Raw genomic sequence first — 20,258 nt, forward strand, 5'->3', positions numbered from 1 at the left:
AATAGAAAAAAAATCTACTTCCACAATGATATTGGTAATTCTACTTTGCACTTTAAACATCAATGGGCTTATTTTTATAATTTTCATATTTTGTTTCTAAATGGTGAGAGAGTGAGAAAAGAAAAAAGATTTGGCTCATTTGCAAGTCCTTCTCTGAAAATAACACATCGTGAGTGTGAATAGTCCTTATTTCCAACAAAAAACTGAGTACAACATTATTATAATTTAAACACTGATTTTTGAGGTTCTAGAGATATCTTGATGCACCATATAAAATTTTCTATCAGATGAATGCAATTTATAGAATCTGATGAAGATTGTCTTGAGATAAACTTGCAGAATTATTCTTTTGCTCTTCATTAAGTTGTATTTCAACATCAGTGTTCCTTACTTCGTTAATGTAATTAGCCAAAACATTGCTAAAAGCAATAACAATTTAAAACTGTAAGTGTCAAAATCTACACAGCAATTTGTGTTGTTCAGGGTGATTGAGTATTCTCTTGTCTCTATTAACTGCCAGGCATATCAGTCATAGTGCATTTGGAGGCTCTCAGATTGTTCTGTTTCAAAGAGAAGATTTTATTTAGCTTTTAAACCTATTTTGATCTCAATGCTTTTTTCTACAGCATGATATACATCTATTAAATGTATAGAAGAGGTGAAGAGGGTTGAAAGATGAAGGCAAATGAGTTAAGGAATTGAAGTTAGCAAATAATTAGGTTCTAGAGAGAAAGTATAGGATTCAATTTGCTTTGCAGAATAAAATCAATTTTAGGCAGAGTAGAAAGGGGAAGCTTTAAAAGTAACAAAGAACCAAGTAATTTCTTATTGTAACCTAATATGCCCCATGAATCTGGCTTCTTGTTCCTAGATCTGTTATAAAACACTTTCCATATCATGGCCCTACATTTGCGTTCTTTTCTCAAGACCTATTGCTTCTTCATGAAGTTTGGTACCAGGGTAACAGAACAGACAGGGTTGGTGGTCGTTAAGAGAGCAATCCTGGGCTTCCCTGGTGGCGCAGTGGTTGAGAATCTGCCTGCCGGTGCAGGGGACGCGGGTTCGAGCCCTGGTCTGGGAGGATCCCACATGCCGCTGAGCAACTAAGCCCGTGAGCCACAATTACTGAGCCTGCGCATCTGGAGCTTGTGCTCCGCAACAAGAGAGGCCGCGATAGTGAGAGGCCCGCGCACCGCGATGAAGAGTGGCCCCCGCTCTCCGCAACTAGAGAAAGCCCTCGCACAGAAACGAAGACCTAACTCAGCCATAAATAAATAAATAAACATTAACTAATTAATTAATTAAACATCATTTAATAAAAAAAAAAAAAGAGAGCAATCCCTTGGTGGCTCTCTGACCCCAGAGTGGGAAGGCAGTAACTTGCAGCTGTTAAACGTACCAGTACCAGCAGGAGATGAGTTGTAGCTATTTTTCATGTTCGATTCTGTCCTCCCCTGAATTTCACAGGCTGAAGCAACAACGGCATTAAGAAGAGAAACTCAAAAGACAAATGACATAGCAGTGGGCACAACTGTGGTTTTTAACAGTTGCTGATCATTCTCTATCATTCAGCTTCCTGCTTCTTTACCCTTTACTCATCCTTTGCTCTATTCTCACAGAATTGCTCGAATCCTCAAATACCCAACTGTGGCCACTGAAGCTGACTCTGGAGGTGGCAGCTTGGTTCATCTTGCTTGTTTTCATCTTGGAGATCCTTCTTATGTGGCTGTCCAGCTTTTTCCTCTTCTGGAAGAATGCCTGGAATGTCTTTGACTTTGTTGTCACCATATTGGTAAGGATAGATATCCTGAAGATTAGTTTACTGGGCTGAGAAATGTGCCTATGTGAATCAAAGACAAGAAAAGTTAAGATAATTAGAGCACAGGAAGAAACAAATAGAAATGTACCTAACCTCCTTATTTTGATTTTTTTTTTCTCTAGAAGTCAGGTATGGTAGGAGTTGTTGGTATTAGGAGCAAGGAAGAATCTGATCACAACATTAACCCCAGCAATAACATCTACCAGTTACTAACCACTTACTAAATGTCAGGAACTATCCTGTTTTTCATGCATTTTTAAAAATTTGAGCTCCACAACAACTCAATGAGTTAAGCACTGTATTTATCCCCTTTTAATGTCTGAGCAAGTTGAAGTGCAGGGTTCAAGTAATTTCTTATAGAAAGGCTGAATAGGAAACAGTCCCCAAGAGAATGCTTTTCAAAGGATAATGACCAAGGAACTATGACAATGAAGAGATAAAGAAGGGGCAACTGTGCGTGGGTGCTTTGGGGTATATTTTACTCATGATCTGTGTGTTTCCTACAGTCCCTGATTCCTGAGGTTGTGGTGCTGGTAGGGGTAACAAGCCATTCCGTATGGCTCCAGTTGCTGAGGATCTGCCGGGTGCTAAGGTCTCTTAAACTCTTTGCACGATTCCGTCAAGTTCGAGTCATTATTTTGGCCCTGGTCAGGGCCCTCAAGGTGATTTGACTGCTGCAGCTGTATCAAGTGGGCAAGGTGGATCAACATGGGGGTTTAACATGAAACAGTCTGGGTGGATGAAAGAAGGCAATGAAAGACCCTGTGAAATGTTGTTGATGAGAAAGGGCTAGGGACAAGCTGCTGTGTTCTAGAGATGACTGGGCTCAGGCTAGAAGTGAGGGTTTGGTGGGGGATTTCCAGGGTGGGTCTGACTAGGCTGTAGGTGGAGATCAGCCTAGTCTGGCCCAGCTCTGACTCAAGGTCATGGCCTCTAGAGCATGACCTTCCTCTTGATGTTGCTGCTCATCTTCTTCTACATTTTTGCCGTGGCTGGTGTCTACTTCTTCGAGAATTACACCCGTTCAACTCGCCAGGACCTGGAGTATCACATGTTCTTCTCGTATGCAGGACTGGGGGAAGCCTGGGTTGGGGGAGAGAATTTGGGCATGAGACTGGGAAGCTAGTCCAAAGTACAATAATAAAAAAAGTATAGTATATTGTAAAAAACGGGAATAGAACACAGTAAGGAGAGGTAAAGAGAAAGCGAAGGAATAGTGAGTGGTATTAGCTCCAATTTTGAGGATAGGTCAGGTATTCCTGGTTTGCTTTGGGTTTTGCAAATTCAAACTTACCCTCATCTTTAAATAGCAGTATACTCCAGTGGTTAAGCCCTGGTTTCTATGTCTCAGTTACCTCTTTTGAAAAATGGGATTAAAAGTAGTACTACTTCATAAGAGTGTAGGGATAAATGAGGTAATTCATTTAGGCATTTAGCACAGCATTTCACACATTATAAGTGATCAGTAAATGTTACTATGACCTCAAACATGGTCACTGGTTTTACCCCAATCTCTTAAATGTAGAGATTACACATGCACACACTTAAATTCTTTCAAAAGTAAAATCCTGATAAGCTTTTTGTCTAGAGAACACTAATTACTAGTAGAAAGTCAATTTGGATTTAGAGGAGACAATGTCATTTGTGAATTGGAATCCAATCTTGTCAGCACCTCTCAGGTCTCTATCTTAGACTAACAGGTAGTTTTGTAAGAGTATTGACTTGGGGAAGTCCTAGAATTCATTCTATTCAGGCTCTGATGTTTTCAATAATCTGTATATGGAGGGATAAGAAGGAAAATTTAGATATCTTCCTGAGACCTTTTGTGATATATTCATTATCATTCATTATTTGGAATCCCATGTTTATGTCACATATCCATCCATTTACTTGACTGTCAGTTCATGCCAACAAACCAAGTAGGCATGATGTTTGCTAAATTTGTAAGTGACTTTCCGTTAGGTGAAGTCCATAGAACAGTGGAGAATTAACTTACAAAAAAGTGATGTGTAGTTGGTGATTCAATTTTTAAACATTCAGTTAATACCTATGTATTAAATACCTACTGTGCCCCAGGCACTGACGGAATGGTGAGAGCTATTCATAGATTATTCATGATAAAGGAAAACCTAATAAAACAATCTCAAACTGAAGAAAGATTAGGTAAAAAATTGAGTATGGTAGAAAAGGAGCTAAAGTCAGAGCAAACTACAAAAAAATGCTCTTATGTTGCTTTGAGAGTAAGAATGGTACTATTTCTTAGAGAATTAGCTCTCTCTGTCTATACACACACCTCCTTTTTCTTTAGGGACCTGCTGAATTCCGTAGTGACAGTGTTCATTCTCTTTACTATGGATCACTGGTATGCACTGCTTCAGGATACCTGGAAGGTGCCTGAAGTCAGCCGCACCTTCAGCAGCATCTATGTCATCCTCTGGTTGTTACTTGGTTCCATTATCTTTCGAAACATCATAGTAGCCATGATGGGTAAGCATAGAAGAGGTGAAACTTGGTGAGAGGGGTGTTTGGGAAGAAATTAGAGCGAAAGCTAGGATTGGTGAATTACGGAGAGAGAGAACCCGATGTAACAGGAAAGTGCGGGGCCTGGAATGGATATTTCACTTGGTTTCTCCCCACCCAAGCCCTCTCCCCAGGTCTAGTCACCACCATCTCCCAACTCCTAATGGCCCTTTGGGGCAGTTACTAACTTCCAGAATATCAGAAATGAGCTGAACGAGGAGATGACACACCTGGAGGTTCAGCACAAAGCCGACATATTCAAGCGGCAGATTATCCAGAGGTCTGCTTCCCCATTTTCAAACCCAACTTTAGTTCTTGAGGGTGCCCTGATCTCATTCTCTGTTTCTGCTCCTTGGCCGCAATGCCATTTTCCCCTTTGTGACAGATTTGCCTCAGAGTTAGAATTCCCCAGCTCTAAAATATTGCCGGATTCTTTATCCACTGTCAGGGCTTCCCCACTCTTCTTCACTTCTTTACTACAACTTATTCTCCTCACTGGATGATCAGAATTCTTTTTTCCTTACTACACTCCTGCTTCAGTGTAACTCTCTTCACTCTTTTGTGTTTTTTGCTTTGCAGGAGACAAAACCTAATCCCCGAGGCACAGAGGTCAGGTGTTAGCAAAATGGATGCCAGGTTAGGAGTGTATATGTGAAGTGGGATGGACACACATGAAGGAGGAAAGGGTAGAAAACCAAAGGTGAAGATTGGCTTTGAGAGAGAATTCATTCATTCAATAACTATTTATTGTAGTGGGTTGAATGGTGGCATATCCAAAAAGATATGTCCATGTCCTAACTCCCGGAACCTGTGAACATGACCTTATTTGGAAAAAGGGTCTTTGCAGATGCAATTAAATTAAGGATCTTGAGATGTGATCATTCTGGATTATCCAGGTGGGCAATAAATCCAGTGACAAGGGTCACTGGATTTAAGAGACAGGAGAGAAGACATAGACATAGAGAATAGGAGAAGATGTCGAGATAGAGATAGAGATAGAGATTGGAGTGATACAACCACAAGCCAAAGGAAGCCAGTGGATGCAAGGCAACTGCCAGAAGCAAGAAGAAGCAAGGAACCTTCTCCCTTTGAGATTCCAAAGGGAGTATGGCCCTGTTGACACATTGATTTCAGACTTCCGGCTTCCAGAATTGTGAGAGAATAAATTTCTGTTGTTTTAAGCTACCAAGTTTGTGGTAATTTCCTACAGCAGCCACAGGAAACTAATAAAAGTACCTTCCATGAAACATGTTATTCAAGACCCTGAGTGTTCAGCAGGGTTCAGGACAAGGGAGCAGAAGGAGAAATAAGAAATCCATCAACAAATAATTATTGAATGCTTATTAGTTGCTCAGAGTATATCAGTGAACAAAATAAACAATAATGCCGTTCTCATGGAGCTTATATACTAGTAGGAGGAAAGAGACAGTAAACAATAATCATATTAATAAGAAAATTAACACATTAAAATATAAGCATTGAATATAAAAAGAATGTATATATGTGTGTATAACTGAGTCACTTTGCTATAAGCAGAAATTAACACAACATTGTAACTCAACTATACTTCAATAAAAAATAAATTTAAAAATATGATAAGCATTATAAAAAAGTAGAAAGTAGAACAGGTTAAGGGGGATTGGAGTATAAGAGGGGGGGTTGCATATGGGTTGTAATTTTAAACAAGGTAGTCAGGGTGGCCTCTGAAAAGGTAACATTTGAGCAAAGACTTGGAGGAGGTCAGGGGATTACTATGTGGATATCTATGGGAAGAGTATTATAGGCAGACGGAACAGCTAGTACAAAGGTCCTAAAACAGAAGCATGCCTGGTGCGTTTGAGAAATAGCAAGGAAGCTACTGTGACTGAAGCAGAGAAAGTAGGGGGGAGAATGATAGGAGATGAGGTCAGAGAGGTAATGGGGACCTGATCCTGTAGGGCTGTGGGGACCATTGTGAGGACTTAGGCTTTGATTTCGGGTGAAATGGGGAACAGCGGAGCAGTGACATACAGTGACTTACATTTAAGAAGGATTAGTCTGGTTGCTGTGTTGATGATAAACTGAGGGAAGAATAAACGAAGAAGCAGAGAGATGAGTTAGGAGGCTATGCTGCTATACAGGCAAGAGGCGTTAATGGCTCAGACCAGAGTGGTACCAGTGGTACTAGTGAGAGAAGATATATTTTGAAGGTAGAGTCAACAGGCTTTTTTTTTTTTTTTTAATTTTTTATTTATTTTATTTTATTTTTTATTTTTGGCTGTGTGGGGTCTCCATTGCTGTGTGTGGGCTTTCTCTAGTTGCGGTGAGCCGGGGCTACTCTTCATTGCAGTGTGTGGGCTTCTCATTGTCGTGGCTTCTCTTGTTGCAGAGCACAGGCTCTAGGCGCACACGCTTCAGTAGTTGTGGCACGTGGGCTCAGTAGTTGTGGCTTGCGGACTCTAGAGCTCAGGCTCAGTAGTTGTGGCACATGGACTTAGTTGCTCCGCGGCATGTGGGATCTTCCCGGGCCAGGGCTCAAACCCGTGTCCTTTGCATTGGCAGGCGGATTCTTAACCACTGTGCCACTGGGGAAGCCCTCAACAGGCTTTCTTGATGGATTGGATGTGGAGTATGAGAGAAGAATTAAGGATGAAAGTTCTGACCCAAGCAACTGGAAGGGTTGATTAGCTGAGATGGGGAGGGCTGTGGGTGGAAGAGGTTTGGTGGGCAGAGAGTTCAGTTTTGATTGAATTTGAGATGTCCTTAGACATTCAAGTGGTGCTAAGTGAATAAAAGTTGTATATACAAGTCTGGATTAAGGAGTGAGGTCTGGACAAGAGGCTTAAATTTGCATCTAGTAGGCATTTGAACTCAGGAGATGAGATCACCAAAGGAGCAACTGTAGATGGAGAAGATATAAAGAGCTGAGCCCAAGGTCCCTCTAATATTAAGAGATGGAATCGAGGGGGCAGAGGCTATAGTTGTGGTGTAATAGGCATAGGGCCAAGGGGTGGGGGGCTAAAACTTTGCAAAATAAGGTGGGGTGTGGAACGTGGAAGCCCGAGTAAGACTGAGCACAGACGTTATGTGGTGAGGGGCACTAATAGGGATACATGACATGGGATAATTTAGGTTGGATGTGCTTAAACTTAGGTTTTGGGAGCAGTTTGGCCTTCATTGCCTTAAGTCCTAGCTTTAGGCCAGGGCCAGAATTAGAATAATGAAAGAACTAGCCATATCGTGTAAATGTATTTGAAGCAATAAAATTTTGCCTTTCACTTACAGAGATGCCAATCAACAAGGGGAATCTTTGGACTTAACTGTAGCTTCTAAAGAAGAGTCCAAACACAGTACCACTAAAGAGAGTTCAAGAGCATCTAAGTCAAAACCAAAGAAGTCCTTGTCAAAAATGAAGAAGTCTGCATTTTCCTCTTCCTCCTCATATTCATCTTCCTACTGTTCCTCTTCTTCTGACTCCAGATATTATGACCCTGTTGGTAAGCCAAGGGTTTCTCCCAGTTGAATTCAGACTCCTCTTCTCCATGAGACATCCCAGTCTTAATAGGAACTCTCCCACTATGCAAATTTCCCAATTTTCTCCACCAGTCCGATTTTCCAGCCTTTTTTACTTTCTTCACGCTTCTTCATTTCCCCTGTGCTTCTGCTGCACTTTGGAAAAGTATGGTTGTGGCTCTCTTTGTTTATTGTAAAAGTGGTGTCTTGGTGATACATACTTTTCTCTCTCTCCTTCCTATATCCTCTTTCATCCCTGCTTTCTCCTCACCTGCCCCCATAGAGTTGATCAGCTTTTATCCAACTTCCACGAATCTAGATATGTTTTTGAGAAGCATTTCTCCCTCCAGGTCAGTTGGACTGGGAGACTCGTGTGCACCAGAATCTGCCTGGGCTAATGGATATGGATCAGGGTGAACGTGTTGTTTGGCCTAGGGATTCACTCTTCCGATATTTTGAGTTGCTAGAAAAGCTTCAGTACAACCTAGAGGAGCGTAAGCGGTTGCAAGAGTTTGCAGGTATGGATTTAGGGCAGCCATGGAGACCAGGAGTTAAGTCCATTGGAGTAGCATATATAACTGGGGAGAAGAAGGGTGTTTGCTGTTTTGGCACCTCAGCCTCTGAATTTCCACCTCACACCTAAAAAAGGCAAATTCACAGTTTGGTATGTCACATTCTGGGCATATGTCCGGATTTCTTCTAACCTAGTGAGGACCTGGCAACCCTGCTTCTCTGGTAGGGGACACCTAAATCCTGTTAGGTCTGAGAGCTTATTTCCCAAGAGGAGAGTATCCAGTTCCAGCTGCTGGAAATTAGGATAAGGTGGGCTCTCACTCTATTTGGGCAGCCTGCCCCCTTTTGTACATGTTGCTTCTCTTTGAAGGTCACCTTTCAGACCTCAACAGTAAGGGCCTCAGGCTCAAGTTCAATAGCTATAGGGATTAGACAGTCAGCAGAAAGCCCACAAGTGCCCACTGTCCTCAAGAGGTTTATGAATTACAGACTCCTCTTCCTTTCAGTCCCTTCTACAGTCAAGCCTATGCAGAGAAAATATGTGATTAAAATAGTAAAGTTTGGGACTTCCCTGGTGGTCCAGTGGTCAAGAAACCGCCTTTCAATGCAGGGGATACACGTTTGATCCCTGGTTGGGGAGCGAAGATTCCACATGCCATGGGGCAACCAAGCCCATGAGCCACAACTACTGAGCACGCGTGCCACAGCTAGAGAGAGAAGCCCATGCGCCGCAAGGAAGATCCTGTGTGCCGCAGCTAAGACCCAACACAGCCAAATAAATAAATGTTTTTAAAAAATAGTAAAGTTGGGACTTCCCTGGTGATGCAGAGGTTAAGAATCCGCCTGCCAATGCAGGGGACATGGGTTCGAGCCCTGTTCCAGGAAAATCCCACATGCCGCAGAGGAACTAAGCCCGTGCGCCACAACTACTGAGCCTGTGCTCTAGAGCCCACGAACCACAACTACTGAGACCATGTGCCACAGCTACTGAAGCCCGCGTACCTAGAGCCCGTGCTCTGCAACAAGAGAAACCACCACAATGAGAAGCCCGCGCACCACAACGAAGAGTAGCCCCCGCTCGCCACAACTAGAGAAAGCCCTCGCGCAGCAGTGAAGACTCAACACAGCCAAAAATAAAATAAATAAAATAAATTAATTTTTAAAAAATTCTCTAAAAAAAAATAGTAAAGTTTGATTTAAGCTGAGAACTACCTGCTCAAAATTATTTTCCCTAAATTTCTCATTTGAGATTTCACCACCTAGAGATTAATTTGGATCAATGAATTTTCCCTCTAAAAATACAAAAACTAGAAGAGTTAGGGGCAATTTTTTTTTTAACAATTTAATGTGGATTAGTGTTATCCTTCTAATACCTAGCTGAAGTCAACCCAAAGTGAAAATATCAATGGGGGAAGAGGAATGTGTGTGTGGTGGGCACAGGAGAGCAATAAGAGGAATTTATAACATTGGAACATGGAATTTAGAGCAGGAAGTCAGACAGGCTTTGCCTACTTCAGAATGTTGCATTGTTATTCTGCTCTTTCCAAATGTCCTCAGCCTTGCCTCCCCATTTGTTCTGGGGAGAACAGGGTGAAAGGGTGGCGAAGGTAGCAAGATGGCTTCTTTAATCCTGATTAATTCATCTGTGGCAAAGAGGACAGACTCATATGGCTTAATTTAGAGTAAAGATTAGTAAAAATTTGAGTGGAAACCTAGAACCCAGAAAAACAGGGTCTTCACCAAACATTTGTATGTTCTGAATAGTCTTAGCTCTCCAGCCTCACAGTCTGTTTCTTTACAGTGCAGGCACTGATGAACTTTGAAGACAAGTAAAGCTGACAGCGGATGACTTCGCTATCTTTGGCAAAAATTAATGAAGGGAAGTGTTGGAAATGGAGAATTCAAAGTATAAATGTCTAATAAATCCTGCTGATAATTGTGCAGTGGTCTGTCTCTGAGACATAGGGGATACTGAAAATATAAGATCAGGTGAAAGTTCAGATGCCAGTGAGGCCCATGGTCCTTGGCTTTCTACCTTTTCCACAGCTCCTGAGTCTCACTCTTTCCTTGGCTTTGTCACTATAACCCCCACCTTTTCTATAGCATCTACTTCCTGCTAGAGTCCTAATTTCACCTTCTCCGTCACTGGTGGGTACAGGACCCTGGGGGTTGGGGGTAAGGAGACCCCAGGAGCTGTGAGTGTAACTAATTGAGAACTGTTGTTTCCATTGCTACTCTAAGAACATTGCTTCTCCTGGGCACCATTAACTTCAATCAAACATCATTTTCACCTGTTTCTGGGCCAAAAGAGCGTCCCTTTATTCCATTTCCTTGCCTTTTCTGAGGGCAGTGATTCTGTTCTGTAGGGGGCGGGGCAAATCAGTATGTCCCACAGATTTTTTAGAGTCAATCTACTGTCAAAGTAGAAACACTTTTTATATAGAACGTCACTGAAAGGGGATTATCCAATGTTTTAATGTTTCTAGCTGCTGGTGACTTATTATCTAGAGGGGATCATGTTCCATTGTTGGATGACTCAAGTCTTTAGACATGTTTATTATTAAAAATTCTATCACTAATTGAGTGCTTAACATGTGTGAACATACACATGTATGAGGAATACATGAAACACTGAATTGTGTTCTTTAAAATGGTAAATTTTATGTGAATTAGATCTCAATTTTTAAAATAAAGTAAGAAAAGATTATTTGAAACCAATAACCAACATTATGTTTCAAGGAAAAGCATTTTAGTCGTTCCCCATAAAATGTGGGACAAAACAAAAATGTTTTAAAAATAAATGTCACTATATAATATTAAATATTAAAATCTTATAGTAAGAAATAAATACTTGGAAAGAAGAACTACAAATACTATTTTTAGACACAATTGTATACCTAGAAACCCCAAAGGAATCAAATAGAATTAGAGATAACAAAGAATTTCTATTAAGTACAAATAGAAGAAATAAGGATTGGAGAGAGAAACCTGAGAAACGGGAACACTTAAGGAATAGGAGGAGGAGGAGCCAGAAAAAGGCCTGAGAGGGAAGAACTGAAGAGACAGGAGGATAATCATTCTAGAGTAATGTCCCTAGAATTTCAAGAAAGGAATGGTCCAGTAAGATCTGGATTGGAGCATCCATTGAACCCAGCAATCAGAATACAATAAATATAATAAAACAGAATAAGGAAGTATTTAATAAATCTTACATGTGCTATCCACAAAGTAAATGCTCATCGAGTAGTATCATTGAGTAGCTTTGCTCAAAGTGTGGTCTGAGGACCAGCAGAATTGGCTTCACCTGACTTGTTAGAAGCGCAGAATCTCAGGTCCCATCCTCAGGGCCTATTGAATCAGGTGTTACATATGCACATTAAAGTTTCAAAAAGCACTGCTTTATAGCTATGTGATGACTGATCCCTTCCTGCTTTCTATAGTTAACCTTCTCAAATGAATGGCCCGTGCATGCTGCCTCATTCTTTAACTCCTTCCTTAACAAAAATGATCTGGTTTCAATTCTATTGGAATGGAATTTATTCAACAAATTTGAATTTTTCCTATGTTCCAGACACTGTTATAGGTGTTTGGATATGTCAATGAATGAACAAGACAGAGATCCCTGCCAGTTCTAACTACCTCCCCATAAGATCCCCAAATAATAAATAACTTCCATGAAGACAGTGATTTTTACCTCCTTCTATTTTTTCCCCCAAATTGTCTTTCCAGCAGCCCAGAGCCATGTGATAACATCTGCTCAAAAACAAAATCAAACTTTTTCTGCTTAAATAAAAATATTTTAAGGTCTGAGGATCAAGCCCCACTGGCAATGAATCCATTACTCCTCCAGCTTCCTTTTTATCCTTGCCCTGACCTAAAAACCCTGCTATAACTTTTACCAGTATTCTCAAGTCAAGGAAGAGATTCAGGCTCTATGCCAGGTAAGTATGAATGTTCCTCAGGAGCATTTTGGAAGTGAAGTTAGGATTTAGATATTGTGATACAATTGAATTTTTTCACATATGGTTTGTATTAAGCTTTTATTTTGGAACATAGTTTCCCCCTTTGATCTTCAGTTATCACTCACATTGTCAAATATCAATGGATGGATATATAACTTTTTTTATGTATGGTGTTTTATGTAAGGTGTTCCTGTTTAAGGACAACTTATTTAATATATGTTGTTGATTCATTAGCATTGACCTCTGTCAACAGCACTATAACTCATGCTTGAATAAAGTTTATCAAACACACGTTTTCTCTGTAAGGTGCATCACAGCCTTCCTGTGCCTAGGAACACTAGAAAGCACTTCAGCACTAAGCTGGGGGGCCATTTTAAACAGCGAAATCACCAACAAAAAGCACAAAAATGCTAAAATTGTGGCACTAAATAGATCATGAAAAGGACACTGATTTACAGTATGAGAAGAAGGTGGAGTATTGCCTTGTTTCCCATCCAAGTACTAACCAGGCCCAACCCTGCTTAGCTTCCAAGATGAGATCAGGCACATTCAGGGTGGTATGGCTGTAGAGGAGTATTGCCTTGTTTGAACTCAGCTGGGGATGTACACATCAGGCGACTCACATTTTTTACCACTCTGCAGATGTCTGTGAATGATTGTGAAAATGCCATAGGTATTGATTTCGGGGTCACAAATAAATTTCAGTGAGCGGAGGAATCTACAACAGAACTCACAAATAAGAATTTACTCTAAATGCTGTGTGATAATCTGGAGCTTTAGGCTAGTTGGCCTTATGACACTGTCATCTCAATGTGTGGTTTCTAGGTTATGTCAACAGGGAAGAGATTGCTGGAGCATCATTCACTAGCTCTTAAATTCTTTGGTCATTCTCTATCCATTAGCCAAAACTAATCACCTGACCCCACCTAACTGCAAGAGATCTGGGGACTGCTTGGATCCTTAGGGAGCAATATATATCTATATTTAAGTTACAAAAGGCAAACCAAAAAGGGAGAAAAACAATTGCACTTTACAAAGGGAGGCCTCTGTTCTTTTTTTTTTTTTTTTTTCCTGAATCATCTTTTTTTTTTTTTTTTTTTTTAATTATTAGCACCTTTAATTATTGTTTATTTATTTATTTTTTTGGCTGTGTTGGGTCCTCGTTTCTGTGCGAGGGCTTCCTCTAGCTGCGGCGAGCGGGGGGCCACTCTTCATCGCGGTGCGCGGGCCTCTCACCATCATGGCCTCTCTTGTTGCGGAGCACAGGCTCCAGACGCGCAGGCTCAGCAGTTGTGGCTCACGGGCCCAGGTGCCCGGCAGCATGTGGGATCTTCCCAGACCAGGGCTCGAACCCGTGTCCCCTGCATCGGCAGGCAGATTCTCAACCACTGCGCCACCAGGGAAGCCCGAGGCCTCTGTTCTAATCAGACAGAACGTGCCCTGTGGTTGATTTGGGGGATTGAGGATGCTTCAGATTTCTCAACTCCTTTGGCTCCTTGCAAGTATCTCCATTCCAACTGCCAGATCACAGAGCATTCCAATCACCCCACCAATCTAATCCATTTCACTTTAGCAACACACATGATTAATATCGTGCTCTGGACCCCCGTAATTTCAGTTTGTTGGTTCTGGTTTTCTGTCTTTCCATTTGCTCATCTGAGGATTGGAACTTGTCTTGCTTTTGTTGAACCTTACCATAGTATAAGCAGTAACTTGCTTGTATTGAATAAGGCTGATATCTTTGCTATAAACCCTAAGCACTTCATCCTCAGTTGGCACATAGTCTGAATCCTTGGCAGCCACAGGATTGCTTAACCTGATTGCTCCATCATCATGTGGAGTGCCAAGAATTTCCCCTCCTGGGTTGAGGGTGTCCTCATTGTTCCCCTCTCTGCTTGATTCAGCTAGTTCCATACTTGTTCTAAAGGTCTGTCACTCAAGACACTACTTCTTGGTGACAATTTCTGTATTAATTAGGACTCTTTAGTTTCAAATAAAAGAATTCATATTGAGCTAGTCTAATAATAATAGTAGTCACATTTAGTGAATGTTTATTCTGTACCAGTGTCTGGCACATAATGGGTGCTTACTCTTTTTGAATGAATGCCAGGCACTGTGCTAAATACTTTAAATGCCTTATCAAATCTAATACTCATGACAACTCTATACTAGTATTTCTCCTTTTTACAGAAAAGAACACTGTGCCACAGAGAGGTTTAGAAACGGCCCAGGACACACTGCTAGTATATGTTGGAGCCAGGACTTGAACCCAGCCATCTCATTTTTTGCTACCCTATTAGCAAAAAGGAGAATTTATTATAAGAGGGTTGTTATAAAATCAAGGGTGGAAATTCAAGTGGATTGCAGAATGGGCTGGAACCAGGAGCTAGAAAGCTGTTGGGAACCCAGGCCGTATTCTTCCTCTGATTCTCCTCTCTGCTTTTCAGACTAGATGTACCTTTGATGAGCAAAGAGAAAATATTGGCAAAGTGATGCAATAGATCATTTCACTGGTTCTAACTTTTTGACTCACCTTGGAAAATCCCAGCACTGCCCTCACCTCCTTTGATTGCGTGGGCCAAGGTATTCTATTTCTTTGGGCCTCCATTTCCTCATCTATAAAATGAGAAGTTTTTACAAGAGGATTCTTCAAGTCCTTTCCAGCTCTAAAATTCTATGATCGTAAATGGACCTTCTAGGACAGAGGCACATTAATAATGGATTTGAACGTATGGATTTGGGCTTTAGAATAGAGAAGGGTTCTAAGGAAAGAAGGGCAGAATATGGTTTGAGTGGAGCCTGTGTTGAATTACTGTTTAGAACTGGTGTCAGGTAAAGGCCTTGGGGATATATAAACAGAGAGCAGAAAAGACTTCTCACCCTGACCAGATCAGAGAGATGGATCTCTCTGATCTATGAGCAGTTTCTCTCTCTCTCTCTGTGTGTGTGTGTGTGTGTGTGTGTGTGTGTGTGTGTGAGTGTGTGTGTGTGTGGAATAGCCCCCTTGCATAGTCATTTAATCTGGTTTATTTCTTTTCTCACCTCAGAATTTTCTAAGGGCTTTCTCCTGGGCCACAGGAAGAGAGCCAGAGGGCAAACCCAAACACTTGAATGGCCGAATGAACAAGTCACTCCTGTGTCTATTTTCTTATCCATAAGATGAGAGGTTTGGTCTATGTGATCTCTGAAATCCTGCCCAACTCTTAACATTTTGTGGCTCTGGGTACTGAATCAAAAGCCCCTCTCTTCCTGAATGCTCCATCCTTGGACCAGACCTTTGTCTTCATTCCTCTTCTCTGTTTACACCTGGCAGCCCAGATCCGTTCTCCTGGCCCCCTTTCTTCTTCAATTCCCTCAAATTCTACTTGCTTTTTAGCTCCTTTGGACCCTCTTTTTTCCTTATATTTCTATTATTGTTTGTTTAATATTATTTATATATATTTCTTATATTTCTGCAGACCCTCCCAGATTACATTCCTGATCTCCAGAACTGCTCCATCTCTATGTCTGCCTACTATCTGCATCCTGGCTCCTAACTGAAGTTATATCCTTGGGTTCCTCTGAGGGCCCCCTGGGATCCCCTATCATTGGTCCCTCTGAGAGGCACACCCTTTTCCAAAGCCAAAGGATCAGGTATTCAGTGGCTCAGGTGACAAACCTGCTGTCAGGTTACGGATATTGTTTCCTGAAAGACCACACTACAGTGTCAGTGGAGACTCAGGCCACCTGCAGTGCCCTGCCCTCACCTGGCTATCCCACACAAGGTGAGAATAACCAGAACTCACCTCTAGTACCAGCGCTTACCTGGAAACATGGCTCTGAGCCTCTGGCCCCTGCTGCTGCTGCTGTCCTGTGCAGGTGAGAGGAACAGTGAGATGGGCTGGGGATGAAGGGGATGGTTGCTGGAAAGAGACTTAAGAATGCAGAGCTTAAGTGGTTAGAGAAAAAATAAAGGGGCAAGGAAGAGGGGCGGAGACTGGAGCTAAGGGAGAAAATGAGGGTTAAGAAATCAGGCCAAGACTTACTGTAGGTTGTTGAAAAGGACTCAGCTCACCATCTTTCTCACCTCATCTTTATATCCAGGCAGGGACTGGGCTCCAGGGCAGGGCTGAATTTGGGTTCCAGGCTTTTCCCCTTCAGTGATCTCTGGTTTCTTTTCTTACAGTGACTCCGGTCCCTACTGGGCCTCAGTCCCTGGACCCTGGTCTCTCCCTCCTGAAGTCATTGCTCTCTGTTCTGGACCAGGCTCCCCAGGGGTCCCTCAGCCGCTCACGGTTCTCTGCATTCCTGGCCAACATTTCTTCTTCCTTTGAGCCTGGGAGAATGGGGGAGGGACCGGTGGGAGAGCCTCCACCTCTCCAGCCCCCTGCCCTCCGGCTCCATGATTTCTTAGTGACGCTGAGAGGCAGCCCAGACTGGGAGCCAATGCTGGGGCTGCTGGGGGATGTGCTGGCACTGCTGGGACAGGAGCAGACCCCCCGGGACTTCCTGGGGCACCAGGCAGGTGTGCTGGGTGGACTTGCAGAGGTGCTGCTGGGAGCCTTAGTTCCCGGGGGACCCCCTAACCCTACCAGGCCCCCATGCACCCGTGATGGGCCCTCTGACTGCGTTCTGGCAGCTGACTGGTTGCCTTCTCTGCTGCTGTTGTTAGAGGGCACACGCTGGCAGGCCCTGGTGCAGGTGCAGCCCAGCGTGGACCCCGCCAATGCCACAGGCCTCGATGGGAGGGAGCCAGCCCCCCACCTTTTGCAGGGTCTGTTGGCTTTGCTCACTCCCATGGGGGAGCTGGGCTCTGAGGAGGCTCTTTGGGGAGGTCTGCTGCGCACAGTGGGGGCCCCCCTCTATGCTACCTTCCAGGAGGGGCTGCTCCGAGTCACTGACTCCCTGCAGGATGAGGTCTTTTCCATTCTGGGGCAACCAGAGCCTGATGTCAATGGGCAGTGCCAGGGAGGTGAGTGCTGCCAGGTCTGGGGCTGGGCTGTGGCAGGGCAAGGAAGGGTGAGACTGGGGTAGTTCTCTTCCTTACTCTTTCCCTCCTAGGCAATCTTCAGCAGCTGCTCTTGTGGTAAGTAACAGGAGAGGAGTTCTGAGGGATTGGGCATGGGACGTCATCAGCCTCCAAAGCGGAAGAGGAAACTGATGGGAGGGGTGTAGTTTACTGGTTTTTGAGTGTGACTATCGAGGTTGGTGTCCCAGCTCTACCTCTTCCTAGCCATGTGACCTTGGGCAGATTATAGCCTCATTCTATGCCTCAGTTTCCCCACTTGGGAAATATGGATAATCTTAACTACCTCAGAGTTTTTGCAAGGGATTAAATGAGTTGATACTGTATGTGTAAACCACTTAGAACTGTGCCTTGCACATGGTGCTTGATAAATGTTAACTAATAAAGATGGGGTATGGAAAGAAAGGACGGGATTGGCTTCCTCCACCCCTTACTGTTTCTGGACAACAGTGCCAGAGCACAGGCGGACATATTCAGTTGCTGGGCAGAATTCCTGATCTGAGGCCAACCAAGGGTTGTGTTTAAGCTGCCTAAAAGCGGATGCAGAAAGGAGAAAGAAGGGGGCCGGGTGGACAGAAGGGACTCCAACTGCTCCTAGGTGATTTTTGTGCCTTGGCGGGACAGATCTCTCTCCCCTTTCCCCCCATTCCAACATTTAAACCGGTAACACCAGTACTCCCAGCGACCTCACTTTTGGAAAAGCCTGTGCTTGCCAACCTCCCTGCAGGGCTCTGGGCCGGGGCCAGAAGTCTCAACTTGAGGAAATGTAAACTGATCAGATGCTTGCCTGCTCCTCCCTCTGCATCCAGGGGCATCCGGCACAATCTCTCCTGGGATGTGCGGGCGTTGGGCTTTCTGTCTGGATCGCCACCTCCACCCCCCGCGCTCCTCCACTGCCTGAGCACAGCTGTGCCTCTGCCCAGGACTTCCCAGTCCTCAGCCAACATCAGCCCTCGCCAGCGGCGGGCCATCTCTGTGGAGGCCCTCTGCGAGAATGCCTCAGGCCCAGCACCGCCCTATAGCATTTCCAACTTCTCCCTCCACGTGATCTGCCAGCACATCAAGCCTGTCGCCCCGCAGCCCCCTCCCAGCACCGCTGCCATCTGCCAGACAGCTGTGTGGTATGCAGTCTCATGGGCACCAGGTGCCCAAGGCTGGCTCCAGGCCTGCCACGACCAGTTTCCCGAAGAGTTCCTGGAGGCAATCTGTAGCGACCTCTCCTTTTCCACCCTGTCGGGTCCCAACCGCCGCTTGGTAAAGCGGCTCTGTGCGGGCCTGCTCCCACCCCCCACCAGCTGCCCTGAAGGCCTGCCCCCTGTTCCCCTCACCCCAGAGATCTTCTGGGGCTGCTTCTTGGAGAACGAGACTCTGTGGGCTGAGCGGCTGTGTGGGGAGGCGAGTCTGCAGGCTGTGCCCCCCAGCAACCAGGCTTGGGTTCAGCATGTGTGCCAGGGCCCCACCCCAGATGTCACGGCCTCCCCACCCTGCCACATTGGACCATGTGGGGAACGCTGCCCAGATGGGGGCAGCTTCCTGATGATGGTCTGTGCCAATGACACCATGTACGAGGCCCTGGTGCCCTCCTGGCCTTGGCTAGCAGGCCAGTGCAGGATAAGTCGTGGGGGCAATGATACTTGCTTCCTGGAGGGGTTACTGGGCCCTCTTCTGCCCTCTCTGCCCCCACTGGGACCGTCCCCACTTTGCCTGGCCCCAGGCCCCTTCCTGCTTGGCATGCTGTCCCAGCTGCCACGCTGTCAGTCCTCCGTGCCGGCCCCTGCCCACCCCACACGCCTACACTATCTCCTGCGCCTGCTGACCTTCCTCCTGGGTCCAGGGGCCGGAGGGAACGAGGCCCAGGGGATGCTGGGTCAGGCCCTGATGCTCTCCAGTCTCCCAGACAACTGCTCCTTCTGGGATGCCTTCCGCCCCGAGGGCCGGCGCAGTGTGCTGCGGACAGTCGGGGAGTACCTGGAACAGGAGGAGCAGCCGACCCCCCTGGACTTTGACCCCACTGCCAGCTCCAGCTCTGGTTTAAGCAAGATGGAGCTGCTGGCCTGCTTCAGCGTGAGTGATCTGCCAAGGTGAAAGCTCCTGGAACAGAGGGAAGGTCCTCCATGGGAATTCTCTACTATATTACTGAGAGGCAGTAGTGTAGTGCAGCGGTTAAGCCCACAGCTCTGGAGTCATACAGGCTTGGGTTTACATCTTAGTTCTGTGATCAACCCTGGACAAGTTTTTAACCTCTCTGAGCAATATTTTTGTCATCTGCAAACGAACGGGGAGAATAATGGTGCCACTCTTTTTAGGGTGGCTGTAAGGATTACATCAGATAACACGTGCTGTGGCCTTAGCACTAGTATATGATATAAAAACAATATATAATAAATGTTATCTCATTATTCTTCCTGACTTTTTGATTTCCCCCCTTTCTGCTCCGGAAAGGAAAGGGATCAAGTTAGACGGCTCTAATTCTGTCCCTGGAGAGTGAGAATTGGAAACTGGCAAAATATAGGAAGATAAGACAGAAATGAGAAAAATTCAGGGTGATTGCAAATCAGAAGAGTTGGGTTTCAGGTTCAACCATGCCACAAGTGTGGTTTCAGGCGAGTAATTTAATTTGGTTTTCCTGGGCTTCAGTTTCTTCTCTGTAGAGTGAAGGGGCTGGAATATGTGAATACCTTAGTTCATTCATTGAGTTCCGCTTATTTTTAAGGCACTTTGCTAGGTTCTGTAGGGAATATAAAGATTCCTTACTCCATGTTAGGGCCCACTTTCTCGAGTCCTGGGACCAATGAAATGTAATAATTTGGTTCATATCTACAAGTATTTACTGGGCCAACTAGGGGCCTGGCCTGGGAAAGGCTATAGCAGACGTGGTCCCTGACCTAAAGGAGTGTAACATCTGAGCAGACACACATACTAGCTTCGGATGAAGGACAAGCATTCT

General features: G+C 44.4%; 2 protein-coding genes and 1 long non-coding RNA gene across 9 annotated transcripts in view; 2 read left to right on the plus strand and 1 right to left on the minus strand.

Moving 5' to 3' along the window:
- STRC (stereocilin) overlaps positions 1-20,258 on the plus strand; it is a 35,291-nt gene that overhangs the window by 2,390 nt on the left and 12,643 nt on the right. For all 7 annotated transcript variants that reach the window (XM_059913423.1, XM_059913425.1, XM_059913424.1 and 4 more), the window contains exons 2-5: positions 16,011-16,164; positions 16,472-17,257; positions 17,347-17,371; positions 18,121-19,375. In XM_059913423.1, coding sequence (XP_059769406.1) covers positions 16,119-16,164; positions 16,472-17,257; positions 17,347-17,371; positions 18,121-19,375 — 2,112 coding nt within the window. In that variant the 5' untranslated portion in view covers positions 16,011-16,118. The remainder of the gene's footprint in view (positions 1-16,010; positions 16,165-16,471; positions 17,258-17,346; positions 17,372-18,120; positions 19,376-20,258) is intronic.
- On the plus strand, positions 4,285-10,280 carry CATSPER2 (cation channel sperm associated 2). The gene is made up of 4 exons (XM_059913433.1): positions 4,285-4,619; positions 4,919-4,975; positions 7,604-7,815; positions 10,146-10,280. The coding sequence occupies exons 1-4, from the start codon at positions 4,561-4,563 to the stop codon at positions 10,175-10,177; spliced, it is 360 nt and encodes a 119-aa protein (XP_059769416.1). The 5' UTR covers positions 4,285-4,560; the 3' UTR covers positions 10,178-10,280.
- LOC132359441 (uncharacterized) lies at positions 7,342-16,722 on the minus strand. Its single transcript, XR_009500846.1, has 4 exons — positions 16,373-16,722; positions 16,111-16,156; positions 14,840-14,922; positions 7,342-8,470 (listed from the first exon to the last, which is right to left on the minus strand). It is a non-coding gene; the product is annotated as an uncharacterized LOC132359441 (long non-coding RNA).

Source organism: Balaenoptera ricei, chromosome 2 (assembly GCF_028023285.1).
Source record: "Balaenoptera ricei isolate mBalRic1 chromosome 2, mBalRic1.hap2, whole genome shotgun sequence".
NCBI lineage: Eukaryota > Metazoa > Chordata > Mammalia > Artiodactyla > Balaenopteridae > Balaenoptera > Balaenoptera ricei.